The sequence below is a fragment of the Mya arenaria genome, chromosome 13, assembly GCF_026914265.1.
Source record: "Mya arenaria isolate MELC-2E11 chromosome 13, ASM2691426v1".
NCBI classification, from domain to species: Eukaryota; Metazoa; Mollusca; class Bivalvia; order Myida; family Myidae; genus Mya; species Mya arenaria.
The window spans coordinates 7,528,767-7,541,350 of record NC_069134.1 but is presented as its reverse complement, the minus strand read 5'-3'; the positions used below and the strand labels follow the sequence as shown (position 1 = coordinate 7,541,350).

Below are 12,584 nucleotides of genomic sequence, written 5' to 3'. Positions count from 1 at the left end.
TGGTTCAATGAAAAGCCTAAACAATACAAGAGCTGTCACAGTATGTGACGAATGCCCCCGAAAGTGACATTGACCTATGACAATGTCAATACATGAAAAGTTGATCTTGCCTTTACGTGTCAAATACATACTGCTTATTTTAAAATTGCCTCTGAACATAAAAAAATACCACCCATACCTGACAATCTACACTTATATGTCCTTATATTCAGCATTCCATTGTGAATAAACACTAAGTGTTTCTTGCACCTTAGAGGTATAGGGACATGGGTCTTGTACATGACACGTTGCCTTGGTGTGTCAAACACATGTTGCAAGTTATTTTAAAATCTGTCCATACAAGAGAAAGTTACAGCCCGGACACGACAAACTATACTGTGTCCTTATATGCAGCATTCCATTGTGAATAAACACTAAGTGTGACCTTGAACTTAGAGGTAGGGACATGGGTCTTGCATGTGACACTTTGTCTTGGTGTGTCAAACACATGTGGCAAGTCATTTTAAACTTTGTCTATACAAGAGAAAGTTACAGCCCGGACACGACAACCTATACTCTATGTCCTTATATATGCAGCATTCAATTGTGAATAAACACCTAAGTGTGACCTTGACCTTAGAGGTAGGGACATGGGTCTTGCACATGACACCTCGTCTTGGTATGTCAAACAAATGTGGCAATTTATTTTAAAATCTGTCCATACAAGAGAAAGTTACAGCCCGGACACACCAAACTATACTCTGTGTCCTTATTAGCAGCATTCCATTGTGAATAAACACTAAGTGTGACCTTGAACTTAGAGGTAGGGACACGGTTCTTGCACGTGACATGTCGTCTTTGTATGTGGAACACATGTGGCAAGTTATTTTAAAATCTGTCCATACAAGGGAAAGTTACAGCCTGGACACGACAACCTACACTCTATGTCCTTATATATGCAGCACTCCATTGTGAATAAACACCTAAGTGTGACCCTGACCTTAAAGGTAGGGACACGGGTCTTTATATGCAGCACTCCATTGTGAATAAACACTAAGTGTGACCTTGACCTTAGAGGTAGGGGCATGGGTCTTGCAAGCGACACATCGTCTTGGTATGTGGAACACATGTGGCAAGTTATTTTAAAATCTGTCCATATAAGGAAAAGTTACAGCCCGGACACAACAACCTATACTCTATGTCTTTATATGCAGCACTCCATTGTGAATAAACACCGAAGTGTGACCTTGACCTTAGAGGTAGGGATACGGGTCTTGCACGTGACACGTCGTCTGAGTATGTGGAACACATGTGGCAAGTTATTTTAAAATCTGTCCATACAAGGGAAAGTTACAGCCCGGACACGATATGCAGCACTCCATTGTGAATAAACACTAAGTGTGACCTTGATCTTAGAGGTAGGGACACAGGTCTTGCAAGCGACACATCGTCTTGGTATGTGGAACACATGTGGCAAGTTATTTTAAAGTCTGTCCATACAAGGGAAAGTTACAGCCCGGACACGAGTTATTGAGCCGGACACACGGACGGACGGACGGACAGACAGACAGACGGTGCAATTTTAATATGCCCACCTTCGGGGCATAAAAGAATAATACAGATGCTGTAGATATACTTACACATGGTTATTCTAAATTCAGCTCCATAGTATCAATAACAAAAAAACCTCAACAGGAACATACCTGGCTAGTCTGGAACCTGTGTTCATGTGTTTTTGAGGCCATAAGCCTGCGGGGTCCGGAATCTCCCCTCTCCCCATACAGCTGTACACTGACAATGGAATCCTCCGAAGCAGCACTTCCATCTTGTGTGTGGACACATACCTCATACTTGTAAACTGTCAACAAAAAAGCTTTAATGTATTGTAACACAATACTTTGAACATATATGAAACATGTTTGAACATACATTTTTATATTGATAAAAAGCCCTTCAAATAATACTTTAAAAAGCATATTTAACAGTCATTTAAACACAATACTAAATAAAAATGAGTTTAATGAGCAAGTTAAAAATTTCAAGAAGCTATACATTTAAAATAACAGTGTTAATTGTTTAAATTGTTTTTCACAAAAACCTGAGAAGTGTTTTCCTGTGTTGATGACGGGGAGTTCGCGCCAGAAGTCTGTGTGTTTCTCCGTCTGTACAGACACGCTCCCTTCAACCTCATACTCAACCCCTGCAGTTTCATCTTTCAGCTTTAGCTGTAAATAAGAGGTGATTCGAAGTCCTACAAAATTCCTAATAATGTCATCTGCAAAGAAATAGCCTAAAATAGGAGAAAATTTAAGTAAGTAGATAATTATGAAATAAATTAATTTTTGAACATATTTTTTTAATATGTTGCATTTTCTGTAGAAGCTTCTTACACATAAACCAAATTTACATTATAAGACATGAGCTTTAACAACATAGCAAGAATGAGACAACACACCACTGATAGGACACTTACATTCTCTATTAACCAGCTGGGGGCAAGGTGGTAGTTGGAGTACCAGGGTGTGGAGTGCCCGTCACCATGGAAACCTACACGCACCTTGTACAGTGCTCCTACCTCCCCCTCAACCCTAACCTGAGGATAGGAAGCAAGTGTTGGCTAATATATCACAGATTTCTTCATTTCTATGCATTCAGGTTTTTATTAAGAAATAGTTTACTTTATTTCACATCATCAAGAAATCTCACAAAAAAACAACAAGTTTTAACAGTATGAAATATTTATTCAATTAAAAGCTTATTGTACAAAGGGCATCCGGCCCATAAACAAACATAAGAGCATACATAATATGTATTACATATATGAAACAAACATTATAGATAAAGACAATGACATGTAATGATTTCAAAACTTCCATTTAATATCTTCTTTCTTCAAATGCATAATATAGAAACAACGCTACGATATGTATAATCAAAGCATTTGTACTAGACACTATATATAGTGTAAAATATAAGTATAACATTTCTCAATAGTAGGGTATTCTCCATAGTATTTCGCAATATAAACATTCCTTAAAACTATTTATAAAGGACATATCAACAAAAAATGGAATTCATCAAATTAAAGGCTTTGATATATCATTAGTTTTAGCGAATGGTTTTGGTAAATACCTCAAAAGCGTCCACCTGTCCCTTGTTGAATGTAGCCCCTTCACTGCCCCCTATGATGACAGGCTGACTGTGCCCACTGTCCCCATACAGTACAAGCTCAACAGGGAACTCAAGCTCCTCCGCAACATCACCCCCGGTAACAACCCATATACTCCACGGGGCACCTTCAAAACACATATAAGGTTCAAATCACATCAGGACATGTCTCATATCAGGCTTTTGAAATAAACAGTTGACTATAACAAGATCACAACATTCCTTTCCATTGTATAGTGACAGAATATCTTTTTTGTGTTTAAAATCAAATAAATCAGTAAATGTTTTCATGATAAAGGTGTTATCACTATCTGAGACACTGTTCAATGCACTTGTTTACTACTCATAATATAATCATTTCTCAAATTAACCCCAGCAGATGACCCCCACTGACCTGAAAGGCTCTTTTCCTCCTTGTCCTCAACGACCTCTGTGAGGGGAATCTCCATGGTAACTACCTTCTCTCCCTCTTCTATATCCTGCCATCTGGAAACCAAGTTATCTTGTCTAGAAGACTTTTTGACATTGACATAGAACACAGCAGTTGCACAACATTTTCATCTTGCCTGCACATAACTACATTTCTAACTTTACACTCTAAACGTACATGAGAAATACATTTTAATGTTAATATAAAAAGCTCCAAAACCAAGAACTGAATACAAGTTTGTAATCTCAAAAATAAACCAAAAAACAATTAATCACTTACTTGTCACAGCTGAACACATATTTGGTAGTGCTCTCCCCTGTTTCCCTGACAATGACCTTGTCCAAGAACCAACCTGACCTCTCAACTCCCCCATCATGCATCAGGCTCACCATTGACAGGTCACCAAGGTCAACTGCACTCATCTCAAATATGTCACACTGAAAAGGGTATAATTATCCAGACATACCATTTCCAGAAATTAATATCTATGGTAGATGAAAGACAACAAATGTCTTAGACCGAATCTGTTGATAAATATTCCAATTTTTTTTCATGTAATTTACGTTGCTGCTGCGTACAATCTCTAACGTACATTGCCTGGTTCAAATGTTCTGCCTGTTGATGGGGCTGTCATCAGCCTTCTGAAGCCAGTGTCCCCATGGTTGCCATGGATACTGAGGAACACCCTGGCCCCGGTCCCTGCCCTCGACTGGGTGCTAGTGTGCAACTCCACATGGTACTGGTATGTGGCTGAAACAGTGAACACATTATGTCACTACTTACTGACAGTTTTCTGCATTTGATCAAAGCGCTTGTCATAAACTGATGAAAAAACAGAATTAACCATTAGAGAAAGCATGGAAGTTTACTTTGCGTTAAGGAAAGTCATCATATGATATATGTACAAATATGTTTAACATCTTCTTGCTAAATTTAGAACAGAATGAATAAATCCATGCTAATAGAAATATTTTAAATAATCTATATGACATTGGCGGCATACCTGGGCACTTTTTGAATGTTATGTTGATCTAAAGTTTCAGAGAGACAACTATTTCTGAGCATTTAAGGCACAGATTATGTAGATATGATCATATAGTATCTTAGTAAACATTGTTAAGTTAACTAAGAGTATGGAACACAAAGCACTTTGAAAATGTTCAGGGTTGCAAAATAAATTAAACAAAGTTTGCATGATACAAACTTCATATGAAATGTAGTTCAATATAAAGTTGATCTTTATAAACCCAAATACCTCTTGAGACATTGTACAACATTTGTATGTGATCATAAACGTTATAAGAACTTTATGGGATTGAGAAGCTCATGGGCGAAAACCTTGAAATGATCAGTTTAAAACACGGAGCAAAAATCCTTGTCATAGAATGTTTTGTGGCTTATTCTGAACAACCCCTTGCACCTGATAATTTCTACATTTCTAAGGAAAGTGCATGTTTTCTTCAAATAAGGTATGAATTACGTAAAATTCTGGGTTAAAAGGAGATATATCCAACACTAAAACTGTTTCCAAATGCGCCTTAGAGTGTTATTATGAGAATTGCACAACCACAATTTACCTTTCATGATAAAACTTGAGGAAAAAGAGAAAAAACACCCTCCACACAGGAGGTTAAAATAATAATTAATTAATAGAACAATTTATAGTTTCTTAATTTAAAAAAGATAAAAAAAACACAGTTAGATACAGCATAATAAGGATATCTGCAAACAACAGTTTTCGAAATAGATTTATTTTATTTTTGCACATACAAAGGCTTCCAATCAGTATTTTTGAAGGAAAATTTAAATACTTTTTCACGATGTGTCATACATGTATATTATTTACATTAAAAATTGGAAATTAGATACTGGAATGTAGACCAGGCAGTATTTCTTATGCTTGATTTTTTCCCTACGTTTGGTATTTAAGCAAACTCCCTAGCTGCAAGGGTAGGGTTTAGAAACCAAACACTTGGAGTTTATCGTATACCCCAGAATTACCATATCATCACAGACCCTTCCTGAGAAAGAAACATTAATTTCAATAATCTTTTTAGAAAATATCTTTCATGCACTCCATTTTTAGTTCAAAAATTGGAACTGTTTGATTAAAGTGAATATGTTTAACCCCTTGTCCGGGTAAGGCATTAATTATTTATGCATATTTAGCCTTAAAAAAACACCAGTCAGTGCTCCAGCTAGCCCGTTTTTCAATGGCGCAGCGCCCGTGCCCCTTTTCTTACCGCCCTGCCCCCTTTTTGAGTAGTGCCCTTTTCACAAATGCTCTATTAGACCCAAATATCGCGTTAGTGCCCTTTTTACTATTGAAATCATTATAAAAGATTGACAGCCCTTAATCCGCTGTGATGATTGAGACAAATTACGTAATACTTATGATAATAGTGTTCCCGCTAGGTGTCACCATGCCCCCATTAATTGCTTAAAATATGCCGTACTGCCGTTTCACCTTTCCATGTGCCTTGACCAAGTCATATGACAGATAATTGTGTATTTGTGTAGTGAGCAAACGACCTGTGTATTCATAATCGGTCATCTACTAATCCGATAATCAGGAAGAGCCAAATAGGGAAACATCGGCAGGAGGCGTGCCTATTGAATGTCAGCCAATCAGAATATACATTGAGAACTCGTTCAACCAATGATGAAAGTTCGTAAAATGCGATAGAAAATGCGAAGGGATGGTGAAAAATGTTGTGAAGCACAATTAAATCTTTTAAAATAATTGTTTATTGTATTGTACAGACGAGACTTGCCATTTTCAACATTGTTGATTTGAAGCAGACGGCACTGCCGATATGTAAACATAAGAAAGGTGGCGCTAATACAATCAAATACATCACCTTTTCAGTAAATGTTTTGAAAGTTTATTTATAAAATATTCATGATGAAAATTTCTTGTAATCCACAAAATTATGTTGATGCTTTAATTAGTATTTACTTATCATGTCCACAATCTTGTCAAAATTCGCCGAAACCGAGTTATTTTCTATGTTTCTATGTTCTATGTTCTATGTTTAATAAGTGATTTTTTAAACCAGGGTAGTGATTTTTATGGTCATTTTATTCTAAAACATCAGCATATTAAACATTATTTTACCAAAGACAATTAAATAACAAACAGGCTGAATGTAACATTCGTACCCAAACCCGATCGTACCAAACTAAGATTCGCCCCCTACATTTTTTTTTGTGTGTATCTATTTATTTGCTGTTTAACTGTGTTTTTGTCTTCATCTTACAAACTTTTAAAAGAAATATGTGACATTGCACTAAAGAAGATACCAAACAAGTACAATCATACTACCACAGACAAAAAGACAAATTTTAATTTTGATATAAAAACACACCCTTCTAAATTTTGAGAAAAAAACAACAACACCATTTTGTATAAGTCTGAAAATCATGGAAAATGATTTAAATTGAGTATAAAAACAAAACGAATTCTAGGGGGAGACCCCCCCCCCCCCACACACACAAAAAAACAAACAAACACCTTGTGACAGGGGTGGACCCCCCCCCCCCCCCCACAACCACCCCAACCTCTACACGACCCATGTAGCTTGCCCTTTTCAAAACTCCACCCTGCCCTTTTCAAATCCTGGCTGGAGCACTGGCCCCATTTTATTTTGCAACGCTTTGCTTCAATTTGTACGAACATACGTACAGGCTAGTCCAAATAATTGTACGTTGACAGATTTTTTTTAGATTTTTGATATGGCAAATCCTTCACGTACAAATTGTTTAGTATCAAAAGTGGGTAGTTGTTCCGATCAGGATTCCGGGTTAAAGCATATAGCGTCTATAAAATATCATAAAAACAAGAAATATTACCAGATAATGTTATTTTATATTAGTTCCGTACACAAAAAATAAATATCCAACTTATAATTATGAGTTTGACGGCTTTTCTTCATTTCATTCTGTCAAAACATAACGATATATACATGAAGGGCACCTGCAAGGCTTCAGGGCACAGTTTTAAATCGCTCGGAACATTTCGGCCATGGCCGAGTTGTTACGATTGTATAACGAGGTCTATCTCGAAGCTTTGTCGGAGGAGGCCGAGTTATTACGATTGTATCGAGTTGTTCCCCTTCGCATAATTGTTTTCTGTGTCAGTCAACTTTCGTTTTATTGGAAAGGTAAACAACTTGTTTTAATGCATTAAATGCTTGTTTAGTGCAAAATAGCATTTCACTTACATGGTAAAATATGAATATAACTTTTAATGATCAATTTCAACCATAAAATACTTCACTTAAAACAATTTCAATACTTATAAAACACCCCCGTTTTTTGCACATTCCCGTTTAGACGTTAGGGATTGGAAGAATCCCGTATAACACGTCTAATATTTTAGACTAACGTACAGGCATATTGGCAAGTATGCCCCTGGAACTGTGTTTAATTTAGCTTACATGGCATAGCTCCATTGGGCAGTGGGAAAGGCTGTTCCCGCCAGAAGTCTGTTTGTTCGTCCATCTGTAGCCATGTGGTCTGTGTCACCTCATACACTCTACTGTGCTCCTTATCTTGTAGTTTTAACTAAACAAAATATATGAGTAGGTAAGTCACACAGTGTACAGTAAAATGTTTAATTCAGTTCTTACCAGAAGCCAATGGCTTTTAAAACTAGTGTTTACTTGCACATCTTGAACTTTTGCTTAAATTAAGTACATGTAGTTCCTTTCAAAATGCATTTTTAGACATGAATATGTCTCACTTGATAAAAACTTTGAAGCTCAATTAAACGAATCCGAGAATACAATCATAAATGTACCTGTTTAAGACACCATGTGGGAGCCTGCTCTGGTGACTTGTACCAGTCTGTATCCATAGCAACACCATGGTAACCAATGCGTACCTTGTAAAGGTCACCTAGTTCCTCTATTAAGCGTATCTGCAAACATCAGACAGAAACATTTTTAACTCACATACCAGAATAGTATGGATTTGTAAGATTATATTCAAAGCTCAGTCAGGAATTACAGGTACTCAGTTTCCTAAAAAAATACTTACATCAAAAGTGTCAGTAGCACCGGGTTTAAACTTGAAATCATCTGCATCACCGATAACAAACGTCTGGTGTTGGCCATCAGACTGGTACACCACCATCTCTACAGGTTGACTGGTTTCAGCAGTTGAGTAATCTTCTGTCACTGTCTCCACTATCCAATGGTAGCCTGCTGATGTGGAAAATATCACAACTATTAACTCTTTCAAATCAAGACATTACCTGATGACTTAAACATTCATCAATCTTAATGAAAATCACCAGTAACTAATCAGCAAACTCCAATATTAAAACCAACTTCATATGCCTACCTGGCTGTTCTACTTGCTGTTCTGCTTGCTGTTCTGCTGGCTTATCATCTTTCTCCTCATCACTAACCAGGATCTGAGAAAGGGCAAGTGTCTGCTCCACACCCATGTCCACACCACCTTCATCCACATATCTTTAAGGCGCACAATATAGGTTGATTTTTTTTTTTAAACAATATTGTGCTCTTTAAATGAAAAGCTGAAAGAAGTATTGGTTGTACTGGTAAATAACCTTTTGTTGATGGTTTTTCTTTTCAGAAGAAAAGTCTAAAAGTAAGGTAAAGTGTATCAGTTTATGATATCCCATAAAGTTTGCTTTGTCTAATAAGAATCACAGAACATCATAACATACCGATCATACTTGAAGACATATCTTATGGTCGTCTCCTCTGTTTCCCTGACAACAACTTTGTCAAGTTGCCATCCTGACCCTGGCCCTGAGCCATCATGACGGAGCTTCAGCTGGGTCAACTTGCCGAGGTCAACTGCTCCCACTTCAAACACGTCACGCTGGACAGAAAGAAGTTGTGATTAAAACATCATCATCACCATAGAAAAACACTAGTCCGAAGTCAGCCAAGAGACGGAAAAGAGTGACCAGGGTAGAACATGTACTATACAAATCCATGCAACACAAAAATTATCAGAAGAGTCCATTTCAAATACATGCAAGATGGCATTATTCATCTGAATTATGAATGAGAGTTCTGATTTATTTGCAATACAAACATTAGCAAGTATTAAATTGTAAAAGCTATAAAATACTCACATTGCCAGGCTCGAACTTGTTAGTGTGTGTTTTGGAGGCCATGAACTTTCTGAAGCCTGTGTCCCCACACTCCCCAAATATCTGCAGGTACATGTTGGCCTCGATATTGGGCTTTGATTGCTCGGACGTGTAAACAGATACCTCATACTGGTACACTAAAGATGGAAGAGCAAGACATGTTCATACAGCATAAGGCTAATGGATATCATAACTGAGAACATTCATTGTTGTTAATTACAACAAGAAATTCCATCATCAGAAGTACAGTATTTTTTCTTAGAATACATCATGATTAATTTTAAGAGAAAATGTTAATGATGTTCAGACATGACAATGTTAAATGAAGTTCATGATGTTCAGAAATGACAGTGTTAAGACATAACAATTCAAAATGTTGTTCATACATGACACTGTTTGATGATGTTCAGACATGAAAATGTAAAATGATATTCAGACATGACAATTGGAAATGATATTCAGACATGACAATGTTCAATGATATTCAGACATGACAATTTCAATGATGTTCATACATGAAAATGTCAAATGATGTTCAGACATGAACATGTAAAATAATGTTCAGACATGACAATGTTAAATGATGTTTAGATATGACAATGTAAAATGATGTTTAGACATGACAATGTAAAATGATGTTTAGACATGACAATGTTAAATGATGTTCAGACATGAAAATGTTAAATGATGTTTATAGATGGCAATGTTAAATGATGTTTAGACATGACAATGTTAAATGATGTTTAGACATGGCAATGTTAAACTAGAGATTGCTTTTTTGAAAAAGCGCTTGTCTCCCCTATTGTGTGGTCGTAGCTGAGAAAAAATAAATGATGGACATGAAGTTTGGTGAACCTAGATCAAAGCATTCTCCTGATATTGCACGGAAATATTTTTTTACATTAGAGGTCACAGCGACGTTGACCTTTGACCTTGTGACCCCCCAAAATATAGGAGTTTTCTAAACCTCATGATCAACCTCCCTACCAAGTTTGGTGAACCTAGGTCAAACCATTCTCAAGATATTGAGCGGAAATGTTTTTTACATTGGGGGTCGCCGCGACCTTGACCTTTGACCTAGTGACCCCAAAAATAATAGGGATCTTCTACACCTCATGACCAACCTCCCTACCAAGTTTGGTGAACCTAGGTCAAACCGTTGTCAAGATATTGAGCGGAAATGTTTTTTTACATTGGAGGTCGCCGCGACCTTGACCTTTGACCTAGTGACCCCAAAAACAATAGGGATCTTCTACACCTCATGACCAACCTCCCTACCAAGTTTGGTGAACCTAGGTCAAACCGTTCTCAAGATTTTGAGCAGAAATGTTTTTTATATTGGGGGTCGCCGCGACCTTGACCTTTGACCTAGTGACCCCAAAAACAATAGGGATCCTCTACACCTCACGACCAACCTCCCTACCAAGTTTGGTGATCCTAGGTCATGCAGTTTTCCAGTTATCGATCGGAAACGAAGTGTGACGTACGGACGTTTTTTACATTGGGGGTCGCCGCGACCTTGACCTTTGACCTAGTGACCCCAAAAACAATAGGGATCTTCTACACCTCATGACCAACCTCCCTACCAAGTTTGGTGAACCTAGGTCAAACCGTTGTCAAGATATTGAGCGGAAATGTTTTTTACATTGGGGGTCGCCGCGACCTTGACCTTTGACCTAGTGACCCCAAAAACAATAGGGATCTTCTACACCTCATGACCAACCTCCCTACCAAGTTTGGTGAACCTAGGTCAAACCGTTCTCAAGATTTTGAGCAGAAATGTTTTTTATATTGGGGGTCGCCGCGACCTTGACCTTTGACCTAGTGACCCCAAAAACAATAGGGATCCTCTACACCTCACGACCAACCTCCCTACCAAGGTTGGTGATCCTAGGTCATGCGGTTTTCCAGTTATCGATCGGAAACGAAGTGTGACGTACGGACGGACTGACGGACTACCGGACTGACGGACAGGGCAAAAACAATATGTCTCCCCCAGAGAGGGGGAGACATAATGATATTCAGACATAACAATCAAATGTGTGTTTGTTTTGATTTACTTTAGGCAGCTTGACATAGGCAACCCCTCTAAGTTCAAGACAAGCTCAGTCTTCACATACCGTCAAGTTCCTTGGTATTTTTGACAGGTAGTTCCCTCCAGAAGTCTTGGTGTTGTGTAACCTTCAGACTGATACCAGCATCAAAGTTGTACACCTCCATGTCTACCTCATTACGAACTGTCAACTATAATCACCAGAATACAGAGTTGTTGAGAACAGATATGGAAAAAATGCTACACTAGGACTATAAGCAAGGAGCATATGACAAAATATTGTAAGATAAGGAAATTTTGTTCAATACTCCGCAAGTGCCAAGAATTTAATAAAAAAGTTTTACTTGAAAATTAAATAAACATATTGTAACATTTTCATCAAAACTCTTTATGTTAACATATAAATATATATCATTACAACCAAGAAGAAAGAATTTAAAAACTGATCTTATAATATGAGTATTGATAAGATAGCCCCAAGGATTTTACTTTATAAATATGACATTGACAGTCCTTCACTTTTGTTTGCTTTGTAATGTGTAAATATATATTCAGAATTATTCTAAAGTGGTTGAAAAGATGGTTTTAGTTTAGTGAGCTCAAACTGTAAAGGTGCACATAGTACCTTCTCAAGAAACCATGTGGGAGAATTCTTGATGTCTGTGTACCAGTTTGGGTGTGTCTCCTCCTCGTGGAACCCAAGCCTCACCTTGTACATGTCCCCAATATCTTCCTCCACATACACCTGCACATACAACAGATACACGTCCAATAAAACATACAATAACTATTGTAAATATGCACACCTTTTCTTTATACTACAT

The 12,584-nt window shown here is 37.4% G+C and overlaps 1 protein-coding gene across 7 annotated transcripts in view; it reads right to left on the bottom strand.

Moving 5' to 3' along the window:
- LOC128212967 (lipoxygenase homology domain-containing protein 1-like) overlaps window positions 1-12,584 on the bottom strand; it is a 79,738-nt gene that overhangs the window by 12,012 nt on the left and 55,142 nt on the right. For all 7 annotated transcript variants that reach the window (XM_052918389.1, XM_052918393.1, XM_052918394.1 and 4 more), the window contains 15 exons: window positions 12,386-12,505; window positions 11,828-11,951; window positions 9,690-9,844; window positions 9,273-9,430; window positions 8,924-9,054; window positions 8,618-8,784; window positions 8,379-8,498; window positions 8,017-8,143; window positions 4,170-4,327; window positions 3,857-4,014; window positions 3,542-3,633; window positions 3,112-3,275; window positions 2,453-2,572; window positions 2,078-2,204; window positions 1,683-1,837 (listed from right to left, as the gene is read on the bottom strand). In XM_052918389.1, coding sequence (XP_052774349.1) covers window positions 1,683-1,837; window positions 2,078-2,204; window positions 2,453-2,572; window positions 3,112-3,275; window positions 3,542-3,633; window positions 3,857-4,014; window positions 4,170-4,327; window positions 8,017-8,143; window positions 8,379-8,498; window positions 8,618-8,784; window positions 8,924-9,054; window positions 9,273-9,430; window positions 9,690-9,844; window positions 11,828-11,951; window positions 12,386-12,505 — 2,076 coding nt within the window. The remainder of the gene's footprint in view (window positions 1-1,682; window positions 1,838-2,077; window positions 2,205-2,452; window positions 2,573-3,111; window positions 3,276-3,541; window positions 3,634-3,856; window positions 4,015-4,169; window positions 4,328-8,016; window positions 8,144-8,378; window positions 8,499-8,617; window positions 8,785-8,923; window positions 9,055-9,272; window positions 9,431-9,689; window positions 9,845-11,827; window positions 11,952-12,385; window positions 12,506-12,584) is intronic.